General features: G+C 42.6%; 1 protein-coding gene across 1 annotated transcript in view; it reads left to right on the top strand.

The window, feature by feature from the left end:
- sdk2a (sidekick cell adhesion molecule 2a) overlaps positions 1–25,832 on the top strand; it is a 277,542-nt gene that overhangs the window by 178,812 nt on the left and 72,898 nt on the right. The window contains 8 exon segments of the mRNA XM_022673506.2: positions 5,561–5,694; positions 6,812–6,923; positions 8,380–8,570; positions 8,893–8,976; positions 9,939–10,133; positions 12,568–12,684; positions 14,971–15,138; positions 20,344–20,446. Of these exon segments, the coding sequence (XP_022529227.2) occupies positions 5,561–5,694; positions 6,812–6,923; positions 8,380–8,570; positions 8,893–8,976; positions 9,939–10,133; positions 12,568–12,684; positions 14,971–15,138; positions 20,344–20,446 (1,104 nt within the window).

Below are 25,832 nucleotides of genomic sequence, written 5' to 3'. Positions count from 1 at the left end.
ATAGAACTGTTTAAGCAACAGATACAATTAGGTGGCTACAATTATGTCATATTAGGTGAGCACCAAATACTTTTAGGTGGGAAACAAATTTAGATAGAACTAGGTGAGCACCAGATACCACAAGGTGACTACAATCTACTATAAGATGAGAACTAGATATAGAACTAGGTAAGCACCAGAAACAATTAGGTGACTACAAGGTCATATTAGGTGAGCACCAGATACTATTAGGTGGGAAATATATAGAACAAGGTAAACACCAAATATTTCTAAGTGATTACAAGATACTATCAGGGCAGTACTAGATAGAACTAGGCAAGCATCACATATGATTAAGTGACTATAAGATCATATTAGATGAGCACCAGATACTATTAGGTGAGAACTAGATAGAGCCAGATAAGCCCCAGATAAGACTAGGTGACTACAATATAGTATCAGGTGAGTACTAGATAGAACTCCAATACTAGATAAGCACCAGATATGATTAAGTGACTATAAGATCATATTAGGTAAGCACCAGATACTATTAGGTGAGAACTAGATAGAACTAGGTACGACTCAGGTACGACTAGGGGACTTTTATGTGAGAACCAGATACTATTAGGTGAGAACTAGATAGAGCCAGATAAGCCCCAGATACGACTAGGTGACTAAAATATAGTATCAGGTGAGTACTAGATAGAACTAGGTAAGCACCACATATGATTAAGTGACTATAAGATCATATTAGGTAAGCACCAGATAATATTAGGTGAGAACTAGATAGAACTAGGTACGACTCAGGTACGACTAGGGGACTACACGATAGTATCAAGTAAGAACTTAATACTATTAGGTGAGAACCAGGTAGTATTAGGTGAGAACTATATGCTATTAGGTGAGAAATATATAGAACAGGTTAAGCACCAAATTCGACAAAGTGACTACAAGATACTATCAGGTGAGTACTAGATATAACTAGGTAAGCACCAGATACGACTAGGTGACCACAATTTAGCATCAGGTGAGCACTAGATACTATTAGGTGAGCACCAGGTAGTATAATGTAATGATGTTTAGTAAGCAAAATATACTACATGGTAAACACTAGCTACTATTAGGTGAGCAATACATATTAATTGAGCACCAGAAAGTATTATGTGAGCATCAAATTAGACTAACTAGTGGCCACCCAATACTATTTACAACTCTTACAACTTTAGTCTTTATCCAGCTGGCAGGGGGCAGAATTATGCCATGCATGTAACTTTGATGCTCCTGGTTTGAAGAAACCTTTCCAATGATTGTCAGTCTTCACTACAAAGCCTTCACATCTAAAGCCCTGTCCTGCCAGACGTCAAAACGTCTACCACCTAAAGCAGACCTTTCATATAAGATCATATTCCTGTCCATTACCATTATTCAGCACAGAAAGTAGACATTTCACTTGATTCAAAATGACTCAAGAAAGAACTTAAGAAAGCGTTATATAGAGCTTTTACTTTAAAATATCTATAGCTTCAAAATCATCACACTGATTCTTGGAGAGTCAGATGTCTCTGTCACTGCTGCTCTAGACTCCAAAAACGCCAGAAACTGCACTACGTAACTCTGGTGAAAAAGGGCAGGTTAATGTTTCAAAAAAAGTAATGTAACTCTACATAATTCTACATAATTCCAGTCGGAATTATGTCCAGACGCCCTGGTGGCATCCTCATCAGATGCCCGAACCACATCAACTGGCTCCTTTTAAAGCAAAGAAGCGGCAGTTCTACTCAGAGTCCCTCAGGGCAGCACAGTATGTGGAAAAAAGTAATATATAGGAAGTAATACATAGGTATAGAGTATATATTCAGTGTTAATGTGAGAATCCAGAGCAGGACAGCAGGATAGTGGAGAACCAGACTTTGCACTTCTAGGACAGAACAAAAGAACAGAAAGAAAAAGAGAATTCGGTACATAGGAAAGAGAAGGAAGGTACCAGAAAGGAAGGGAAACCAAAGATTTTTCAAGGGCTGTGGCAAACATTGGTGAGAGTCTGATCCAGAGGTAGGCAAGCACCAGCACCCAACCATGAATTTACTTGCACCAGTATCAAAAGTCAATAGTGGGCAGAGCGATTAAGTAATTGAAGTAGTCTGTTGTAGAAAATCAGTTCAGTGTCAATGGTGAGTTTAGTGTTGGTAAGTTGACACAGTGGTGAGGAGTAGGCAGGCACCAGCACCCAACCACAAATGAACTTGCATCAGCCTCAAGCAGGTAACAGAAGGGAAGCTCAGATCATGGAGAGAGAGAAGGGCTTTAGGAATGTAAAAAGTCTGGTGTATTACCTGTAAATGAAGCAGTTAGAAATCGCTTTTAATTCCATGTCTATTAAATGCATCTTAACTAGTATTTTTCACACTATAAGGCACACGTAAAACCCTTTAATTTTTCCAAAAAAAATCGAATGTGCGCCTTATCCACTAGGTGCGCCTTATCTATGAATTCTACAAGTCAGGTATTAAGGAGCAGTAAAGCCACAGAGTTATAAGGGTACTTTTTTTTTTAGTTTAGTTCTCCAACACTAAGGCTGGGTGCAGCAGCATTAGCTTTAGCCGCTAACTGCAGCTGTAGGCCTTTCACCATTTAGAGGTGAGTATATTTGACTGTAATCTGCATGTTTAATTTGATAAAACAAGCTACATAGGATGAACCGCTAGCTGAAAGCACACTGGATTCCTGGAACACTCAGGGTTCCTCAGTCTAGCGCTATCAGGCAGCATTTACATGCGGCTAATGCTAATGCTGCTGCACCCAGCCTTAGTGCTGGAGAAACTTAGCTGGAAAAAAACTCACCTTTAGACAAAATATTGGATATCTAAGCTTACTGTAAATAAACTTACTTTACTCACCCAAATAAACAATTTTCAGGAGAGAAATCTGTGTAGATTAACATCCAGTGCTTGTTTGACTTTGAAATAAATTTTTACGAATTTTTATGAATTTTTAAGAATTACAGTTTTGTTTACTTAGGAAGGGAAACATGGCGACACCCTTGCTCACTTCGATGTAGGCATCCTTACTAGTTTTGCTTAATGCATCTTATGATCTGGTGCACCTTATATTCTGAAAAATACGGATATGCTAATCTCGACCCTAAATTTGCCCTAAAACCTAACCCTAACTATAGCCTACACCTTAAATTAATATACACCTAAAATGTGCATATGTTTAGAGCTCTTAAGATTTTCATATATGGACATCTCTAGATCAAGTCATCAGATTTTAGACAGCTGAACAAGGAGTTTTAGGTTTCTGGAGAAGGGTATTAGAAAGCATACTTGTAACTATTGCATATGGCAGGTTGAGTTCGTTGAGTAATTTACAGGAATTCAATGTTTCCGATGTCTGGTGGTTGAAGCTGCCACTATCTGCCTGTCACTGTAATTCTGTAATTTCTCTAAATGAGCTTCAGACTAACATCAGACCACACCGAACAGTTAAGCTATGTGACTAACATCCCCCTCCTCCCCCTCCCCCGAAATGAGGCGACTGCCATCCTTCCAAGTGAAGGCTTTGCCCGGTCCAGCCTGGGGCTTGATCTGCGGGGGCTGCAGCTAGATGTTACTCGGCCAGGCATGCGCCTGAAATCCCAGCTGAGCCTCCGGGTGCCGAGGCAGGGGTTACGTAAAACTTGCGAGTCTCCGCCGGATTGCTCAGTGCCAGCTCCAGCAGAGAAGAGCTCTCCCCTCCGCTCTCGGTGTGTCAGTGTCGGCGGTCGCTGATGCTGAGAGGGCCTGACAGTGTGCGATTTGTTTACTGCTCGTTGGCCGCGTCTCTCTGGAGCATTGATATTCCGCCGTGGCGCCGGCGGCCTCGCTCCACGAGAGCCCTCACTCTAATTGTGCGGCAGTCGGCTTAACCTGGCCCGCGATCGGGCGGCCCCGCTGACAGCTCCACGCCGTCTAATCTCGCCGCGCGCCGAGTGTCGCCTCTCATTTCAGCACACACACTCAGCCCGAGCGGCCGCAATCCCGAAAACACTTCTCCACCCGGAGCGCGCCGTGCAAACGGCATCGCTAATGCGGACCGCTGCACTGTTGATCGGTTTGTTCATGCACTTAAAAAAAAATGATGAGTAAAATTTACATTAAAAAAATGGTTCGCAACTTTCTGCATTTGCTTTTTTTAGGTAAATTTAATGTCAGATATATTTAACCCTCCTGTTATGTTCATTTGTCAGGAACAGCAGTGGTGTTCCCAGGGTCATTTTTAATAATCCAGGTGGCATGTTTTACGATCCAAAAGACCCAAAACCCAAAAACTCCATCACTAATTATTTTATCAATATTTAGTGCAATGGTATTCCTTACCTCTAACAGGTAGTGGTTCAATTAGGATAATTCACTCGTTTGTCATCAAAAAACGTACTCAAAATACATGTTCAAACTTTTTTGTTTCACTACTTTATTACTTTTAAAAGACCAACACATAAAAAACACTAGTTTTTACATAACATTAAAACATAACATTACAATTTTGTTTTAGTTTTTGTTTTAGCAAAGGCTGGTTGCAATATGTGAGATGAACCATTTCCATTGTATATGTTAATACTACTAATCAACGCAAGCAGAAGAAGTTTCATACTGAAAATTCAGTCACAGTGTTATCCACTGTGCCACACAATATTTAGTCAACAGAAAAGTGCAACACACACCCGAATATGTTTTTATTTCAAAAATGTCCCATTTTCTCCCCAATTTACATGGCCAATTACCCAACCCACTCATTAGGACTCCCCCTATCACTAGTGATGCCCCAACACACCTGGAGGGTGAAGACTAACACATGCCTCCTCCAGTACAAGTGAAGTCAGCCACCGCTTCTTTTCGAGCTTGCCAAGCAGCCAGCGCGCTCAGAGGAAAGCGCAGCGACTCGGTTCTGATACATCAGCTCACAGATGCCCTGTGCTGTGTACATCACCCTAGGAGTGATGTGGGGAGAAAGCGCCGTCTACCCACCCGGAGGGAGCAGGGCCAATTGTGCTCCCTCTGAGCGCCGGCAGCTTAATGGCAAAGCTGCATTAATGGGGGTTCGAACCTGCTCGACCACTCGGCGCTGGACCACTCGACGCCCCTACCAGAATATGTTTAATACTTTAGATTCTTTAAAGTAGCACCTCTTGCTTAGATGACAGTTTTGGCTGGATTTTCTCAGTCAGATTCATGAGGTAGAGTCACCTGAGATTCAGGCTTTCAGTTAACAGCTGTGCTGAACTTGTTAAGAGTTTCTTGCCCTCTTAATGTGTTGGAGAGCATCAGTTGTGTGAAGTTGTGAAGAGGTAGAGTTATAGGTACACAGTGAATAGCCCTATTTGAGTCATGTTCTAATCCATATGATGTAAAGAACTACTCAACAAGAAATGAAGGTCAGTCAATCCGAAAAACATTAGAAACTTTGAAGGTATCCTCAAGTGCAGTCATCGCAAAGACCATCAAAAAGTGTTGCCTCTGTTGTCTTTATAAAATATCAATATTGATAATATAAACTGTGTCTGTGGCTCAAACTCACATCAGTGTTGTTCCTCTCTCACCAGAGCTCTCACACTGGACAACACCTTGGTCATCTTGTCCACAGTGGCGCCAGATGCGGGACGCTACTACGCCCAGGCTGTCAACGACAAAAACGGGGAGAACAAGACCAGCCAACCAGTCGTTCTCAATGTGGAGAGTGAGTAGAGATTGGATGGTGTAACAAGTGTTAAGAGTGTTACGTGTTCACCACCATAGTCTTGTCACATTACACTGAGATACTGAGTAACAAGACTGGGGTGGTTGGTGCTTCACCAAGACTGTGAACACCAACAGGTGACCCAATCCCCCAATTGTAAATAACACGTGCAGCTTTGGTGCCCTCTGCTGGCAGTCAACATAGAATCACCTGACCATGTGTTTATTTTTTTTTCTTTCTTCTTCTTCTCTCGATCAATAGCCTCTGATTCCCTGCACAATCCTTTTTCTTTTTTTTTTTTCTTTTTTTTTTGGCTTGTGACGGCCTGCGGTGGTCTGTTATGTCCCACCGCGCCTTGGTGACAGAGTGATTAAGCAGGCACATAAAATCAGCCCCTGTCTTTAATAAACCCCCCTCCTCCCCACAAGCATGGATTTATGAAAGGCAGGGGGCATGAAAGAGAGAGAGAGAGACAGAGAGAAAGAGAGAGAGAGACAGAGAGACTCCGAGGGACCCACCTGTTCTTCTTCAGAGGCTGCTGGACGGACGGAAGGCGAGGCAGATAAGGAGATGGGAACAAGGCGAGACAGGAGGAAGGGTGAAAAAGCGAGGGCGAGGGAGAGAGAGAGAGAGAGCGGGATCAGTGATTGAGGGCAAGGAATCGATGGCTGGACGGGGGCTTTCAGGAGCGGGCCAGCCATTGCGGCGGGTTTAATCAGTATGTCTGCACCTCTCAATCAGGATCCATTCAATAGCATGGCACCTTAATGATGGTATTACTGCGCGCTGAGGAGGCAGAAAGAGTTTGCTCTCAGGTGCAACACAAAAGAGGAGCAGAGAGTGGTGCCAATTACCCGCAAAATGCCGTAATGGCGACGCTTGTTGATGGAAGATCTGAGCATATTGGCTGGGGGAAGAATGGGTTGGCGGTGGGATGGCAGGAGGGATGGTAATAATGGAAAGGTGTGGAGATTATGGTAGTGCAAGAACAAACAGCTTCTGTAAGGAACTTGCTCTTACTATCTCTCTCTGTGTCTCTCTCTGTGTCTCTCTCTGTGTCTCTCTCTCTCTCTCTCTCTCTCTGTCTCTCTCTCTTTCTGTCTCTCCTTCTTACCAGATGTGGGCGGGCCTGCAGACCCGATCGCGCCCACCATAATCATCCCCCCGAGGAACACCAGCGTGATGGTGGGGACGTTTGAGGTCACTCTGGAGTGTGTGGCCAACGCCAGGTTTGTGTGTGTGTGTGTTTGTTCAACAAGCATGAAAACTGCTGTGCCATCAACAAGCAATCATCTCTTTCTCTCTCTCTCTCTCTCTCTCTCTCTCTGTCCATCTCTAAATCTGTCTCTCTGTCTGTGTAGTACATGTCTGCCTGTCTGTCTACATATCTGTTTGTCTGACTGTCTGTGTGTTTGCCTGTCTGTCTCTATTTCTGTCTTTTAATGTATCTGCCTCTGTTTCTATCTATCTCTCTGCCTGTCTGTCTGTATTTCTGTCTCTGTATGTATCTGTCTCTGTATCTGTAAATCTGTCTGCCTATCTCTGTTTCTATCTACCTTTCTGCCTACTTGCCAGTCTGTCTTAATATTCATGTATTTATATGTCTGTCTGTCTGTCTGTCTGTGTCTCTCTGTATGTAGATCGGTCTGCCTCTCTGACTGTCTATATATCTGTCTGACTGCCTGTGTATCTGTATGTATGTGTATCTGTCTGTGTACTGTATGTGTCTGTCTGTCTATCTCTGTTTCTTTCTGCCTTTCTGCCTACTTGCCAGTCTGTCTTTTTATTTACATATTTATATCTCTTTGTTTGTCTGTCTGTCTGTCTGTCTGTCTGTCTGACTTTCTGTCTATGCCTCTGTGTGATATATCGTTTAAGCATTGTCATCAATAGTCACATCGCAGGAAGTGCGAAGTCACTTGAGGCAATTAAATCAAACACGTCATGTTGCAATGTTTTGATTCTTGACACCAGAAGTAGATACACAGCGCTGTCTCTGTGTCTGTGTAAGTGACAGCCTGCTGCTGCCTGAGAAGCGTTATGGGGGAGCATGAGAGGGAAGTGCAGGAATAAACATGAAGTAACCGCATGATCTCCATCCACATGGTTGGGCACGTACCTGTAAACACATGTGTTGAAAGCTGTGCATCTCAGTCCAGCACAGTTTTGCAGCGCAGATATTTCCAGTTACAGCTGAATTTACACTTTTAATCCCAGAAAAACAAATGCTCTTATTTACCTTTTAAAAAGCCATTTAAATGCCTGATTAAAGGGCCGATTACTGTTGTTATTCTGTTTTACTCGGGTGCTGATTCAGCTCTTCACCGATCTGGAGGGAGCGTGTGGGTGGGGACGGGGCTGGTGATGTCATGGGCCCTGCATTGTTTAATATCACGATATATATTGTCGAAAAAAGAACATTAGCAATGTAAAATTTGTCCAATATCATGCAGCCATACTGCCTATGCCTTTGTGGGTATGTGTGTCTATCTGTTTCTCTGTCTGACTATCTGTCTATCCCTCTGTGTGTATGTGTCTATCTATCCCTCTGTCGGTCATCTATCTGTTTCTCTGTCTGCTTGTATGTCTGTCTGTCTCAGTTTTCTTTCTTTTTTTATTGATCTTTCTGACATAATCTCTCTCTCTCTCTCTCTTTCTGTCTCTCTCTCTCTCTCTCTCTCTCAGGCCTCTGATTAAGCTCAGTATAACATGGCGTAAGAACGGCGTGGTGGTTAACCGAGGCCTGAGGGACTTCGGGCGGCGGCTGACCATCAGCGGGCCGCTGGTCAGTGACAGCGGCTACTACGAGTGCGAGGCGTCGCTGCGCAGCAGCAGCGTGCCGTCTGTCACTGCTGGAGCTTATCTGCACGTGCTCGGTAGGCCCAACACACACGTACAGACACACACACTCACTCACACATGCACACACACACACCTCCAGCGAGCACACACCGAGGTGTTTCATTAGCTAATTCAAACAGGCACGCCGTAACAGCGCTGAAGAGCTGCTGCCTGAAGAGCTTTTTACAGGCGTGTAGAGGCAGCGAGACGGTAAGAGGCAGCGAGTCGCTGAGAGGCAGCGAGGGCAGCTGTAGTGAACTCTGCAGCTGAAGAGAACACTGAACTTCATTGTACAGCATTTTGTAGAGGTATAAAAATTTTATTGGCTGTGTTGTTATCTTTGACTTCTCTCCACAGAGCATCCTCAGTTCGTGAAGGAGCCGGAGAGACACATCACCGCTGAGATGGAGAAGGTGGTGGACATCCCCTGCCAGGCCCGTGGTGAGTGTGAACCAGTGGGCAGGTGTGGATAGGAGTGATGCAGTTGTTGCCAGATTTGCTGGTGTTCTACACCTGTAGTGGGTATTTTAGGGATTTTTTCTGTTCAAAAGTCATGGGGCAGCAGTACAAGTTTTACCTCATTGGACACCTTGGGAATGCCCATACCTGTATAAGCTTCGAGATGTTATCTTGTTGCTTGGGAGTGCTTGGGGCTAAGCAGCATGAATTATCAAGTGATGAAGTATCAAGTTTGATTGAGGTCTGATATTGGGAGATGACCAGCTAACAAACTAACACGTTTTTGGTCAGTAGAACATCCTTAAAACTTTCAACCTGTCAAGTTATCTTGATGTTCTTAGAACGTTTTTATTTAGAACTTTCTAAACATTCTGGTAACGTCGACTTAACGTTAACATTACTTAAAGTTCCCATAATGTCATTATTTGTCTAGCTAGGAATGTTATGTGAGAAACATTCTAATAACATTGTGATGTGAAACATTACATATGTCACATATTTTTAAACGGTCCTGAAACATGAGTTCTGTCCCAACTGATTGCCAACGTCAATAGACGTTAATTTCAGGTGGAATGTTGGTCATGACATCAGACGACATGATGTTCTAATAACTTTGTAACATTCGCTGTTAGATAGGTGGGTCGGATTTTCCAAAAATACATCAAAGAATGGTAAATCTTACCAACCACATTGGACGACAATACGTGCAAAAAGTGGTAATGATCGTGACTGGCGGCATCTGGCTAGAATTGTCCATGCTATATTAGGGACAAAACATTTGACATGTAATGGCATGTAGGAGGATATAGCTTTAGGAGTCACTATTGGTGGTCTTCTATTGTGTGCGCCAATCTCCCAGAGCTGCTCAGGGGTTCTACAGGACCCGAGAGAGACCCACTACAGTAGCAGGTCAGTCTAACCCTGCTCTTTTCCTCTCCACCCAGGTGTTCCTCAGCCAGACATCGTGTGGTATAAGGACGCCGTTCCCATAAGCCCAGTGAAGACCCCGCGCTACCGGGTGCTGGTGGGCGGCAGTCTGCAGATTAACGGGCTGCTGCCGGACGACACCGGCATGTTCCAGTGCTTCGCCCGCAACCTGGCCGGAGAGATCCAGACCAACACCTACTTGGCCGTCACCAGTGCGTAAAACACATCCTTACATCCTCGGGTGTCATCACAAGCCCCGCCCACACATCACCTCTCCTCAGTGGTCCACCGGGCTATGCCCTGCCACTATGATCAGGAGATCGCCGGTTCGAATCCTGTTCATGTAGCTTGCCATCGGCTACCGGAGCCCTGAGAGAGAGCACAATTGGTCTTGCTCTGTCTGGGTGGGTAGATGGAGCTCCTTCCCCTCATCACTCAAAAGGGTGATGTTGATCAGCACAGGGCGTCTGTGAGCTGATGCTGTGCTTTCCTCTGAGAATGCTGTGATGCTACTCTTTACCCTCCTGGTGTTGGGGCATCACTAGTCCTAATGAGTATAAATTGGGGAGAAAACAGAAAAAAATTGAAATAAAAAATAAAGAAAAAAGAAGTGATTGAAAAGAAAGCGATGATCAGAGAAAGTAAAGTAAAGGGGACTGAAGAGAGAAACAGTATCAAGTATATTGAGAGGGGGACAAATGATAAATGGAAGTTAGTTTGAGAGTGAATGACAAAGGATGAAAAGAAATGGAACAGAGGGTAAAAGAGAGAGAGAGGGAGAGAGAGTAATCAGTATAGGCAAAAGGAAAGGAATGTGTGAGAGAAAAAAGGAGTGATAGAAAGGAAACCGAGGTTCAGAGAAAGTGAGGAAGAGGGGGCTGAAGAGAGATAAAGTGGGATAGAGAAGAATTAGGGCAGACCGAAAGAAAGAGAAAGAGAGTGAGATAGAGAGAGAGACAGACAGAAAGAGACAGAGAGATGGACATAGGGAAATACTAAGATAGTTTCTAGAATAAAAATTGGGGCAAATAGTAAAAAGAAAGAGAGGAAAGGAGAGTGTCAGAGAGAGAGAAACAGAAACAGAGAGATAGAGACAGAGACAGGGACAGAGACATAGAAAGTAAATGAAGTGTCAGAGACAAGGTGAGAAAAAATAGAGAAAATGTGAGAGAAAGATATAGAAGGATAAACATGTGCAAAGAGTGTTAGTAGAGAGAGAGAGAGAGATAGAGAGAGAGAGAGAGAGAGAGATAGAGAGAGAGAGAGAGAGGGATGGGAAAGATGGAAGTGAGGAACGAGAGGGAGACAGAGAGAGTAACTGGATAATATATAAAGAGAAAGAGAGACAGCAATAGACAGGCTACAAGAAATTGAGTTAGAAAAAGAGTGAAACACAGTGAGAGTGTCATCCAATAAAAGAGTATAAGTGAAAAAGAAAGAAAGAGAAACAGAGTTTAGTGAGAGATATGTGGCAGTAATATGAAAAGGGGAAGACGTGTTGAAGAGAAAGGGAAAAAAGAGAAATATACAGGAAACAGGGTCAAAACAGACAAGATGAGAGAAAGAAAGACAGGAAGAGCAGTTAGAAAGAAGGAGAATAAGGGCCTTTTCAGACCAGCACTATTTGGTCCATTTAAAACGAACTCTGGAGCGGTTCGTTTGATGAGAACGTGATCCGGTCTCGAGCCGACCCAACTATTAAATATAGTCCATTTATTTGACTTAAACTGCTGAGAAGACGCAGTTTAAACTGATTTATTAGCCAGATAATGCTAATTACCACAGCTGTGAACAAACGCTGTGTCCATGCACGTGCGGTCTGTGCTGCGTTCACTGTTCACAGACGGGTGACTCGGTTTACCACGTTAACAATGTTAACATCTGCACTGCAAGTCCAAACACTGTGTTTGAAAGCACAGCGTTTAAGCGCTTAGTGTTAAAGCACAGATATACGGCGCTGAAACACAGAATCTTTTCGAAATATTTACTTTTTACGTATATATATATATATATATATATACTCCCACGCCAGACAGCCCTGACCAATCGGAGGACACTGCCTGCTCGCGTGGTTTATTAGTGCGCATTTGGTGCGTTTAGGTTTATGCCTGTGTGAAACCAAACCAAACAGAGGGAGAACAGAAAACGCTCAGAGTACACAAACTCCTCAACTAATTCGGACCAAAGAAACGAACTACAGGTGTGAAAACGCCCTAAGCGTAAGAAAGAAAGATTAAAAAAAAGAGAACAGAGGTTTAAAGTCAGAGTGAGAGAGAAAAGAAAAAGAGAAACAAAGAGAAAAAGTGAGAATAAGGGCAAGCCAGAGAAATAGAGAGTTTCGTACAGAGAGTTAGTGAGTCGATACACAGCCCACAATGCATTTTTCTTACCTTCAGATCCTGATACCGATAAGATTCATTTTCTTTTCCGTTCTATCGGTCTGCACCTTTCCGTTTTTTTTTCTATAATAGAATTCATGAGAAAGATTTCTGGGAGATAACTTTATCCCATACAAACACAATACACCTGCTCTGAACTTCCACACTTACTGGCATTGTCCGAGTGTCTGCTGTCAGTGTGTGTGTGTGTGTGTGAGAGTGTGTGTGTGTGTGTGTTAACTGAGTGGTCTCGTCCTGTCTGCCCCAGGCATCGCCCCGAACATCACCGCTGGGCCGCAGGACAGCGCCGTGATCGACGGCATGTCCGTCATTCTGCACTGCGAAACGTCTGGAGCGCCGCGTCCCGCCATCACGTGGCAGAAAGGTCAGCCTGTAATCAGTCATCTCTCTCTCTCTCTCACACACACACACACACACACACTCTGTATCACACACACACACACTATCACACACACACACACACCTGACAAGGCCTGACAAAAACGGAGTGTTATCAGAGGGGCTCCTGGAGCCAGATCCATCAGTGCAGGTGCAGAGGCCGAGGCATTGTGGGATTTATCATGCAACTAAAGAACCGACCTTCTGATAAAAATCATTTCCTCTCATCTCTTTCTCACTTTTTTTTTACGTCTTTTTGTCTCTCTGTGTCTCGTACGCCCTCTCTCTCTCTCTCTCTCTCTCTCTCACTCTTTCTCTCACTCTTTCTTTTTTTCTTTCTATGTATATAAATCTTTACTCTATGAACAAAACCTTTACAGGAGAAGGAATAACCCTTTGAACTTTCAGTAAAAGTTAAAGTAAAATTATTTTATTCCAAGGTTTTTTTTTAGAAAAGTCCATTCCTCATGAACTTTCACACAATGTATATATATATAAAAAAAAAAAAATTAACCCAAAGATTTATATTATTTAAATCTCCCTTTTCTGTGCTTTTTTATTTCCATCTGGACATTTCTTCTGCTCCTATATCCTCCTAAGACCTGGCGTCCCATTTTGGGTTGTCTACACCCTTAAACACACTTAATTATGCTCTACAAAGGCCTGGTGTCCTCTTGTGAGGCCATTATACTGTCACCTAGTGGCAGGAGGCACTTAGAGTTTATTACGTTACAGTTTCAATTTTGTTTAGAAATCTAAATGAACAGTAAACACAGTAAATGTTTATTTTTTACTTTGTTCTGCTCAAAAGAAGCTCAATTGTTGTATCTACTTTTTGTATCATTATTAATTGCAACTTCACTGTGATCTATCCAAATATAAAACTAAAGTCCTCATATGTGGACATCATTTTTCTCAGAAACTACATCATGTAAAAAGACAATTCTTTAAGTGTTTAAGAGAGCAAGAGTCTGGGTCTTATGAGAATAAGAATATATCTCCAAGCGTGAAAGAATAAAAAAATCTATACATCCTTTTTCTGCACTCTAAAAAACAGAGGTACGATATGAGTACTTTTTTGTACTCGAAGGTACATTCTTTATAATTGTACCCTCAAAGGTACAATAGTGGTCTTTACAGGGTCAGATTTGTTCCCTCTGAAGTACAAAGTCATTTCTAACAGCAATAAGTACAAATTTGTACCATTTAACCAGCCAAAAGGTACATTCAGTATTCTGCATCACTGTACTAATAAACAATATATATTTAAATTGCACATTTTTTATTTGAAAGCCAGACAATTTTGTATCATCAAGTTTTTGAGCCATTTTTAGTTGATGACAATGTTTATAATCTTTATAATCTATACTGGCACAAAAACCATGGGTACAAAAAAGTACTTTCACTGAAAGGTACTTTTTTGTACCTCAATATAAGGTACAGCCCCAGCGACAAGCTTTGTACTCTTTTAAGTACAAATCTGTACTTATATTTCTTAGAGTGTGGGAATCAGCTGAAAGAGTTTGGTGTCAGGAATCATCATATGTTTCCATAATACGTTTGGATGGCTTTATTACTTTATGACATCGCAATAAGTAAACCTGCATAGAAGCACCCTGGAACCAATCCTCAACTATCGACCCACTCCAGAGCCCCACCAACTAGATTGTAGTTGAAGATCTGACTTTTCAGACTTCGCCTGACAGAGGAATCTGTACCTACTGTTCGTAGTAAGTCTTGTGAAGCTTTGTTCATCTATCCCAGTTAAACCTAAACTATCTTGTTCATGTTTTGCTATGTTTCACTGATGTGTGGTAAATGCTTAGCGTAAGCATGGGGCGTGGCCAGCAACAGCTTATTTGCATAAAAGTGACAGCCCTTAATGAGCCCTTCAATGGCTCATTTTGAAAGAGACTGAAAATGGTAAGAATAGAGTTTTTGTGTAAAGAACTTCATGAACTTGTTTTGTATAGCCCATGGATTTATTAATTGAACTAATATTCAAATTAAATATGTATTCATTGGGGAATATTGTTGTACACCATTGCATTGCAACGTTTTATGCAAAATTTTTGGGGTTTCGTGGCTGCATTTGCTTGTTCATTTGCTTGTTCATTGCGGGTGTATTTCACTCATTTTCAAATGCTGTGCACTAAAGCTATGAGTGCTCCTCCTGATACCTTATGGAGAACCACTCCATAACTTTTTAATCAGAAAATGAAGATGAATGTACCAATAGAAACGCTCCGAAATTTCTTCTACTTCTCAACAGGTGAGCGTGTGCTGGCCAGTGGATCCGTACAGCTTCCCCGCTTCACCCTGCTGGAGTCAGGCAGCCTATTGGTCAGCCCCTCTCACCTGTCGGACGCTGGCACCTACACCTGCATGGCCAGCAACTCGCGCGGCATCGACGAGGCTGCCGCCAACCTGGTGGTGTGGGGTGAGTAGGAGCTGAGAGCTGTCTGAAGTAGTGGATCAAACATGGGGTTTCATTTTCTGACATTATTATTTATAGTCTAGTAATTTTCACTAGATTTTGAAACGGCTGCATGAGTGAATTTAATTAGTCTTATCAAAGAAGTTAGATAATTATTCATATTTTTTAAAATTGCTTATTTTAGTGAGAACTCAAGAACTCAAGAATTACAGCTGCTTTACTCTACATTCAAAAATGAGCTGCAAAAAGAGCCCATTTTTTATGTGATGTGTTTGTGATGTCACAACCATGAACATATTTAAAAACTTTTTTTTTTAAAAAGTCAGATGCTTGTAGTAAACATTATCATATTTTTCAAAATATAAGGAGCACAAATTCTTTCATTTAACCAAAAATTGACAGTGCACTTTATATTCTGGTGTATGTACTCTTTATGTATGAATTATTCCAGTAAGGTAAGAAGCAGTAAAGCTACTCCGCTAAAGTACAGCGTTATAAGGGTGAGTTTTCAGTGAAGTTTCTCCAGCACTAAGGCTAGGTGCAGCAGCATTAGCATTTTAGCCGCTAACCGCATCACTAGCTCTTTCAACGTTTAGAGTGGTCTGCGTGTTTGCCGTGTCAAAACAAGCTGCGTTGAATGAACCGCTAGTTGATGGCATCCTGGGTTACCAAAAACACTCGGGGTTCCTCAGCATTTAGGTCCCGCTAGTGCTGCGGTTAGCGGCTAATGCTAATGCTGCTGCACCCAGCCTTAGTGCTGGAGAAACTTCACTGAAAACTCACTTCTAGACAAAATATTAAAAACTAAGCTTACTGTAAATAAACAGAAGCGCTTTACTCACCCAAATACATATATATTTTTTTTTTAGAATTACAGTTTTGTTTACTTCCCCATTTTTGTTTGCGCTTCCCCATTAAAATGAAACATGGCGACATCCTTGCTCACTTCAACGTTGGCATCCTTACTAGTGTCGCTTAATGAGCCGTATAATCTGGTGTGATTTATGTATGCAATTTATAGTTAGAAAAATATGGTAGATGAGGTTTTAATACTAGGAGCAAGATGTTATAATATAGTAATGTAGCTGTAATATAGGCAATTGGTAAAACCAAATCAGAGCCAAATTACAAGACAGAAGAGAAAACCTGAGCCCAAAAAAAACAAAGAAAAACAAACAGCAAGAAAATGCTTGGTATGTTGCTGGATTAATAGTGGCAAAAAACTACAAACAATCAGGTGGATGTACACATAGAATTTAAAAGCAGTTAAAAGCAATTCTACAATTCTGGGAATGATGAACTTGTGAAAGAGATGCAATTTACTGAGCGTGTCCGAACACACAATATTGTCACATGCATCCTGGGGATTGTAGTTCTGGAGAGGAGCGTGTCCATTAAAGCAGCACTAAGTAGGATTTCCTTGGTTTTTGATCTTTTTAAAGAAGTAAAATTACAGCTTGAAACTCACTGCAGCGCTGCATTGAGGTTTAATAGGAGGAATAGCCGTGCTCTCGTGTCTCGTGTGCCGGAGCTCCTCTGAGCCCAAACCAGACTCTGTAAGTTTTCCGAGGCGGCCGCGACCAACGCTCGTGAGAACTGCGACCTGCTTTCCGACCTTTAGGTCTAACAGTTCTACAAGGACTTCTGGTTCATTCTTTACAAACAAACGTACAGACACTCTGGCAGAAGCTGGAAAGAGACCAAATATGTCTGTGAAAGCCGGAAAACGAGAAAGAGAAACTAATCCACCTGAAACATCTATTACACTCTGTAACTGTAGAGGGAGCCCACGAGCACAAAATCTCAATCCTACCTAGTGAAGCTTTAACGGGAAGGAAAAAGATCAAAGAGTCTTTGGGACTGCAATGGCAGTATTAGACGTGACAATTGTGATCAGACACTCGAAGAAACTCGAAGACATTTTGCTCAGAGTTTAACTCTTTTAAAACTTTCTGAGTTAGCATATCACTGGGCTGAAAGAGGCAGAATGGTCATAACTAAGAAACCTGGACTGTAGAAGATGGGAACCATATCATCTTTGTTTTTTGAGTGAAGAATCCAGGTTCTTTTTTTTTTTTTGGGATCCAACAACAGTCGGGTTTAAGGCATAGCTTTAAGGCATTTTCAGCAGGATGATGCTCATCCACATACACATACAAGGCTTTTTCCAAGAATGTCTCCAACCTGGTTGCCAGATTTATCACCAATCAAACTATCTGAGAAGCCAGCTTCACCAGTCTACGGTTGTAGAGCAGGATCTACAGGCCCAGCCGCAACATCTATTAGCAAGTGTGCTGCAGGAAGCCATAAGGAACCTGTATTCCAATTCCAGCAGCTTCTTCTTGGTACGCTTCTTTTTTCTTTTTCTTTAGTCATTTAAAGAATGCACAGCCACGAGATTGTAGATCCTGCATACAGTCTACAGAAGACGTATTGAAAGAGATGTTGGAGGACGTGTTGGATGAAGGTTGAAAAGTTGTGCTATTCCTGGCTGTGGGTAAAAGCAAATGTATTCCAAAGGATCTAGATCTAGACTTTCGTGCGGAGCGGCAGGCATTTATTTTAGAACAAGCAAACGAGAGAAAGAGAGAGAAAGACTGACAAAAGAGCGTGACAAAGACAGTGACAGGGTAGTATAAAAAAGAGAGACAGAGAGAGAGACAGAGAGACACCGGCAGCACACTCACAACAAGTGTTAAACCTCAAATAGCCTGACGACGGTTTGAGATATCAACCCCCTTCAGATACAGCTGTACAGAAAGTGAGATTTTATTTTATTACTCCAGCTGAAACTCCAGGCCGGAGCTCCAGCATGTCTGCAGAGCTGTTTGTATTCTCTGACCGCCGGATCACAGCAGCTATAGATCGGCGGTCTGCGGGCGTTTTGCTGGACGGGCTCTGGTTGATTTGTAGGTTGTTTTCATCTTTCATATTGAATTTCTGTGCCAATAACTGCCTTAATTCAGAAACTGTGTTTGAGCGGAATCAAACAGCATAGATCACCTGATGGCAGTTTCATACACATATAACACCAAGTTACAATGATAATATATAATATATATTATATATATATATAATATTATATATTATAATATATAAAAATATATAAGAAATAAACATATATATATATATATATATATACAGGTGGCAACTTTTAAACATGGGCTTTCCAACAACAGCTAAAAACATTCACGATGATAATCTTTGAACAATAAATTTGTCCCCATTTTTTAAAATGCTCTCACTCACCTGTGCGGTCTTTCTCTAGCGAGCTGTCTCTTCCTCTCTCGCACTTCTGCTGTATTTCACTCTCTTGCACTGTCACTCATTCTGTCACACTGTCTCTCGCGCTGCCTCTCCCTCTCTCGTGCTGTATCTCCTTCACACGCAATATCTCTCCCTCATTTGCTCTGTCTCTCCCTCTCTCGCGCTGTCTCTCGCACTGTCTCTCCCTCTCTCACGCTGTCTCTCCCTCTCCCATGCTGTCTCTCCATCACTCATTCTGTCTCTTCCTCATTTGCTCTGTCTCTCCCTCTCTCGCGCTGTCTCTCGCACTGTCTCTCCCTCTCCCGTGCTGTCTCTCCCTCACTCGTTCTGTCTCTTCCTCATTTGCTCTGTCTCTCCTTCTCTCACGCTGTCTCTCCCTCTCCCATGCTGTCTCTCCCTCATTTGCTTCTGTCTCTCCCTCTCTCACGCTGTCTCTACCTCTCCCGTGCTGTCTCTCCCTCACTCGTTCTGTCTCTCCCTCATTTGCTTCTGTCTCTCCCTCTCTCGCGCTGTCTCTCGCACTGTCTCTCCCTCTCCCGTGCTGTCTCTCCCTCACTCTCGCTATCTCTCCCTCATTTGCTCTGTCTCTGCCTCTCTCACGCTGTCTCTCCCTCTCCCATGCTGTCTCTCCCTCACTCGTTATGTCTCTCCCTCATTTGCTCTGTCTCTCCTTCTCTCACGCTGTCTCTCCCTCTCCCGTGATGTCTCTCTCCCTCACTCTTGCTGTCTCTCCCTCATTTGCTCTGTCTCTCCCTCTCTCGCGCTGTCTCTTACGTTGTCTCTCCCTCTCTCATGCTGTCTCTCATGTTGTCTCTTCCTCTCTTGCACTCTCTCTCTCTCACACTGTTTTTTGCACTTTTTCTCCCTCTCTCGCTCTGTCTTTTTCCCTCTCTTGTGTTGTCTCTCCCTCTCTAAAGCTGTCTCTCTCTCTTGCGCTGTCTCTCCCTCCCTTGCTGTCTCTCCCTCACTCGCTGTGTCTCCCTCTCTAGAGCTGTCTCTCCCTCCCTTGCTGTCTCTCCCTCACTCGCTGTCTCTCCATCTCTCGTTCTGTCTCTCCCTCATTTGCTCTGTCTCTTGCACTGTCTCCCAAACTTGCTTTGTTTCTCACTCTTTTGCTCTGTCTCTTGCGCTGTGTCCCTCTCTTGCACTGTCACTCACTCTCTCACGCTGTCTCTTGCGCTGTATCTCCCTCTCTTGCTCTGTCTCTCGTTTTTTTGCTCTGTCTCTTGCGCTGTCTCCCTCTCTTGCGCTTTCACTTGCTCTCTCACGCCGTCTCTTGCGATGTATCTTCCTTCCTTGCTTTGTCTCTCGCTCTTTTGCTTTGTCCCTCATGCTGTCTCCCTCTCTTGCACTGTCACTCACTCTGTCATGGTGTCTTTCGCTCTTTTTCTCCCTCTCTTGCTCTTTCGCTTGCTCTTTTGCTCTGTTTCTCGCACTGTTTCTTTCTCTTGCACTGTCTTTCTCTCTCTCACCATGTCTCTCGCATTGTCTCTCCCTCTCTCTTGCTGTCTCTCCCTCATTTATGCTGTCTCTCCCTCATTTGTTTTGTCTCTCTTTCGCACTGTCTCTCCCTCTCTCATGCTGTCTCTCTCTCTCTCTCTCTCACTTACACTGTGTCTTTCTCTCATGCTGTCTCTCCTTCTCTCGCATCGTCTCAAGATCCAGAAAGATGGAGCTTCTACGGGTGACAGTGTGAGAATGAGATTACTCATGTCGGCAGTTAAATAAATTAATTTTGCGACAATAATCTTAGTTTTTTTAATTTTTTAAAAAGTAATGTTTGGGTATCGGTATTATCCTGATGTATCTATACACCTCTAAATAAAGGCCTTGTCTTAAGGAGAAGAAAAGGTGCAATTAATCGCATAATTCTCTTATTTTTTTTTATCGTTTGACACCCCTACTTAAAACCTGCCATCTGTCATCTGTGTGTTCCCTCAGCTCGAACCCGCATCACCAGCCTTCCCCAGGACCAGAGCGTCATCAAAGGCACCAAAGCCACGATGTCCTGCGGCGTGACCCACGACCCCAGCGTCACTGTCAGGTAACACCTCACGCTTTCCTCCTCATTCTCCTCCATGCGTTTCAGTCATTACGATCCCGCCTCTCCATCTGTCTGCTAATGGCTCTCTCGCTCACTCTCGCTCTCTCGCTGTCTCTCTCGCTCACTCTCGCGCTCATCTCTTCATCTCTGATCAACAGTAACTCACTCACTCAGTCTTGGCAGGCTCTTTATTGCGCTGGGTCTCATAAGAGTTGATTTAGCTGTCACCTGCTGAGCCGCTCTTATTGATTTGATCGAGGGAAACAGATGAATATGTAAACAGAGCAATAACTTAGATGCAGACTTTAATTAAACACAAGACACAGGAGATTAAACCGGGGAGTCGATGCAGCTGCAATTAAAATGTGTGTGTGTTTTTGCATGCCAGAGTGTATTATATATTCTTGCTGTGTGCGTGAGTGTGTGTGTGTGTGTGTGTGTTTGCATGTCAGAGTGTATTATGTATGTGCTTGATTTCTGTGCGAGTATGTTCCTGCATGCCAATACACTCTGCATGTCTGTGTGTGTGGGTTGGTGGGAGGATTGATGGGAGGATCGGGTGGGGTACATGTCTGTGTGTATTAAGTATGCTTGATTAAGGTGCATGAGAGCTTGTACAAGTGTGTGTGTGTGTGTGCACAGCATGCACAGGGTTCCGCGGGTCCTTAAAAAGTCTTAAAATGTCATAAATTAAAATCTGGGTAATTAAAATTTTCTTAAATTTACTGTTAATTTCTAAATCTTTAGGTATTAAATTTTCAGATGGTGAATTTAATGCCGATGGGATACCGATCATAAACATCTAATCTGGAGAGACGACTAAGATTAACAAAGAGCTAGCTAACATTAGCGGCAAGTTAGCTAAAGGCCCTGTCCCACTGCGATTGCGTCTAAATATCCACTAAAGTACGTCCAAATTTCAGTGGACGCAGTTTAGTGGATATTTAGTGGATATTTATACGCAATCTGGACGTAGTTTAGTGGATATTTGGACGGCACCGTCCAAGTGGACGTAGTTTAGACGTTGCCGTCCACTTTAGATGCAAAAGTGGTTTTGGTACCTCCCAAAATTTTCGGAATAGACGGCGACTAATATGGACGTAATTTAGTGGATATTTAGACGCAGTACGGATGTATTTTAGTGGATATTTGGACGGCACGTACAGGTGGACGTCGACGTCCATAAAGATATTTTTCTGGCGTCCATCGATTTTCCATCAGCCGATACAGTCCAAACTCCACCCGGCGTACAATCCAAGGCCTTAACCATACAGTCCTCTCCTGCTGCCGCCTCCTCCTCCTCCCGGTCCGGTCCAGCACATGGAGGAGTATGTTCTGCTGCTGCACCATCACTGCAAAGAATCTGTGGTCCATGGTTGTGTAGAAGAGAATAGATGTGCTCTCTCTTGTAGCTCAAGAAGAAATGATGATTCACTAGAAAAAACAACCATATATAGTTGGAAGTCGACGTACAAATTTGGAAGTCGGCGTCCAACTTCAATTTAGACGGAATATGGACGCAGTGCGTCTATATTTTGGACGCAGCTTGTTCACTCAGTGGACGCAGTGTTTTCTGATAAATTTGGACGTACTTTAGTGGATATTTAGACGCAATCGCAGTGGGACAGGGCCTTAACATACTAACTTTAGCTATCTTAAACAAGCTAGCTAACGTTACGAGGGATAGAACTAAGGTTAGCAGAGAGCTAGCTAACATTAGGGGCAAGTTAGCTAACATACTAACTTTAGCAGCAAGCTAGCTAACATACTTACTTTAGCTATCTTAAACAAGCTAGCTAACGTTACCAGGGATGGAACTAAGGTTAGCAGAGAGCTAACTAACATTAGCAGCAAGTTAGCTAACATACTAACTTTAGCTAGCTAAAACGAGCTAGCTAACGTTACCAGGGATAGAACTAAGGTTAACAAAGAGCTAGCTAACATTAGCAGCAAGTTAGCTAACATACTAACATTAGCGGCAAGCTAGCTAACATACTAATGTTAGCAGCAAGCTAGCTAACATACTTACTTTAGCTAGCTTAAACAAGCTAGCTAACGTTACCAGGGATGGAACTAACGTTAACAGAGAGGTAAATAACATTAGCAGCAAGTTAGCTAACATACTAACGTTAGCAGCAAGCTAGCTAACATACTTACATTAGCTAGCTTAAACGAGCTAGCTAGCATTACCAGGGATAGAACTAAGGTTAGCAGAGAGCTAGCTAACATTAGGGGCAAGTTAGCTAACATACTAACGTTAGCAGCAACCTAGCTAACATACTAACTTTAGCGGCAAGCTAGCTAACATACTTACTTTAGCTAGCTTAAACGGGCTAGCTAACGTTACCAGCGATAGAACTAAGTTTAGCAGAGAGCTAGCTAACATTAGCGGCAAGTTAGCTAACATACTAACTTTAGCAGCAAGCTAGCTAACATACTTACATTAGCTAGCTTAAACGAGCTAGCTAGCATTACCAGGGATAGAACTAAGGTTAGCAGAGAGCTAGCTAATATTAGGGGCAAGTTAGCTAACATACTAACGTTAGCAGCAACCTAGCTAACATACTAACTTTAGCGGCAAGCTAGCTAACATACTTACTTTAGCTAGCTTAAACAAGCTAGCTAACGTTACCAGGGATGGAACTAAGGTTAACAGAGAGGTAAATAACATTAGCAGCAAGTTAGCTAACATACTAACTTTAGCGGCAAGCTAGCTAACATACTTACATTAGCTAGCTTAAACGAGCTAGCTAGCATTACCAGGGATAGAACTAAGGTTACCAGAGAGCTAGCTAACATTAGGGGCAAGTTAGCTAACATACTAACGTTAGCAGCAACCTAGCTAACATACTAACTTTAGCAGCAAGCTAGCTAACATACTTACTTTAGCTAGCTTAAACGAGCTAGCTAACGTTACCAGGGATGGAACTAAGGTTAACAGAGAGGTAAATAACATTAGCAGCAAGTTAGCTAACATACTAACTTTAGCGGCAAGCTAGCTAACATACTAACTTTAGCTAGCTAAAACGAGCTAGCTAACATTACTAGGGATAGAACTAAGGTTAACAGAGAGCTAGCTAACATTTGCAGCAAGTTAGCTAACATACTAACGTTAGCGGCAAGCTAGCTAACATACTAATGTTAGCAGCAAGCTAGCTAACATACTTACTTTAGCTAGCTTAAACGAGCTAGCTAACGTTACCAGGGATAAAACTAAGGTTAACGGAAAGCTAGCTATCATTAGCGGATATTAGCTAACATACTTACTTTAGCGCAAAGCTAGCTAACATACTAACATTAATATCTCATTTTCTGCAAATAAATGCTCTTAATGACAATATTTGTATTTATCAAAATGTTTTCTGTAGTTCATAGAATAGAATAGAATAGAATAGAATAGAATAGAATAGAACAGCAATAATAATTTTACTCAAATATATACCTGTAAATAGCAAAATGAGAGAAACTGATTCAGAAACTGAAGTGGTCTCTTAATTTTTTTTTCCAGAGCTGTATATTAGTTAGACCGGTCATGGTAACTGTTTTTTAATGAATGATGTATTTTTCCAGAAATATATTGCCATGAACGATAATTAATTCATTATTGAGCATTTAGCTGATCTTATCTGGGGAGCTGTTTGTTAACTTGTGGTTTCTGAGGTTTCTGGTAACTCTGATGAACTTATCCTGTGCAACAGAGGTAACTCTTACTCTTCCTTTCCTGGGGCGCTCCTGATGAGAGCCAGTTCCATCATAACGTTTTTGATGGTCTTTGCGATAACTGCACTTGAGGATACTTTCAAGGTTCTTGAAATATTTTGGATTGAATGGGTGTTTTCTAATACCCTACAATGACTTGATACTGTACCTTGAACCCGGTATTCCTGCTTTGTGCTCCATACATCCTGGTACTTTAGGCTCCAGACCATCACCTCCCTCACTAGAAAGAAGTGAATGAATTAAGAAAGACATAGAAGGCATGAAAGTGCAGGTGTGTATTTATGCATGTGTGCTTGATTGCCATAGTGTACATTATATATGCTTTTCTATGCCAATTTGAGTCAAGCGTGATGGATTGTGTAGCGTGTGCGCTTGTCAGAATGTATTATATATTTAATGCGTACATGTGTTTGCATGCCAGCATGGGTGTTATTTGCTGGGCTGTGCTGTCTGTACATGTGTGTGTGTGTGTGTATGTGTGTCTAATACATCTACTTATATGCACATATATATAAGACTGTCATGGAGTGTTTCAGAGTAGCAGCAGGTCATCTTCAGTGACGAGTCTCTTCTTAACCTTTGTCTTTGTGAAGATGACACATGTCCATAAGGTCTGGTGTACAATTTCCTAAAATGCCAGATCACCTTTGGTCTTTATTTCAGGGATTTTAACAGCCCAACGTTGCGTTAATGATGTCCTGTATCCAGGGGCCAGTTCCCTACATTTTTTATAGGGCTGCACTATATATTATATCATTTAAGCATCGGCATCGCGATGTGCGCATGCGCAATAGTCACATTGCAGAACATGCAATGTCACCTATGTGTAAGACTTAAATCAAACACATCATGTTGCAGTGATTTAATTATTGTCACAAGAAGTAGATACACAGCGTTGTAATTTTCTGAGTGCACAGCGCTGTCTCTGTGTCTGTGTGAGTGACAGGCTGCTGCTGCCTTAGAAGCGTGAGGGGGAGGGGGAGCTGGTGTAAACACAAGGTAACAGCATGGCCTCCATCCACATGGTTGGGCACGTGCTTGTAAACACACGTGTCGAAAGCTGTGCACCTCAGTCCAGCACAGTTTTTTCCAGCACATATTTCACACTTCTACTCAGTGATAAAACTCTTGCATCTGGACTGTAATTGAAAAAAAAAACAAGGGTATTAGCGAGTTTTTTTGGGCTTTCTCGGTCACGTTACATCGAAGTTCAGTAGCTCCTCCATTTCCACTCGCTGTTGTGTTTACATGGATCTCTGTGGAAACGCGTGCCCTAAGTGTAATTACTGTACGGCCGTGGACAAATAGCTATTTTATTAAATGTGAGGGGACGAAACTCAGAGATGTCAGAGAGTCTGAACGGGAATAAAAAAGGTACAAAGGAAATGAAACAGTAGATAAATCAACCTGTACATTTTTTAAAGAGAAAATTAGCCAAGGGCCCCCTGAGAAACTAATCCCGTCCAGATAGGGCTTTATCCACCTTTTAAAATGCCATTCAAATGCCCGATTTAAGGGCCGATTATTGTTGTTTTGCTGTTTTTCTCGGGTTTTGAGGAAAATTGACCGGCTGACTCTAAAGCACTCACTCAGCTCTCGGTCGGTCTGGATCTCTGTTGCAAGAGAACGCATGGGTGGGGGCGGGGCTGGTGATGTCACAGATCCT

This window comes from Astyanax mexicanus, chromosome 19 (assembly GCF_023375975.1).
Source record: "Astyanax mexicanus isolate ESR-SI-001 chromosome 19, AstMex3_surface, whole genome shotgun sequence".
Classification (NCBI taxonomy): domain Eukaryota; kingdom Metazoa; phylum Chordata; class Actinopteri; order Characiformes; family Acestrorhamphidae; genus Astyanax; species Astyanax mexicanus.
This window is presented reverse-complemented; position numbering and strand designations above follow the sequence as displayed.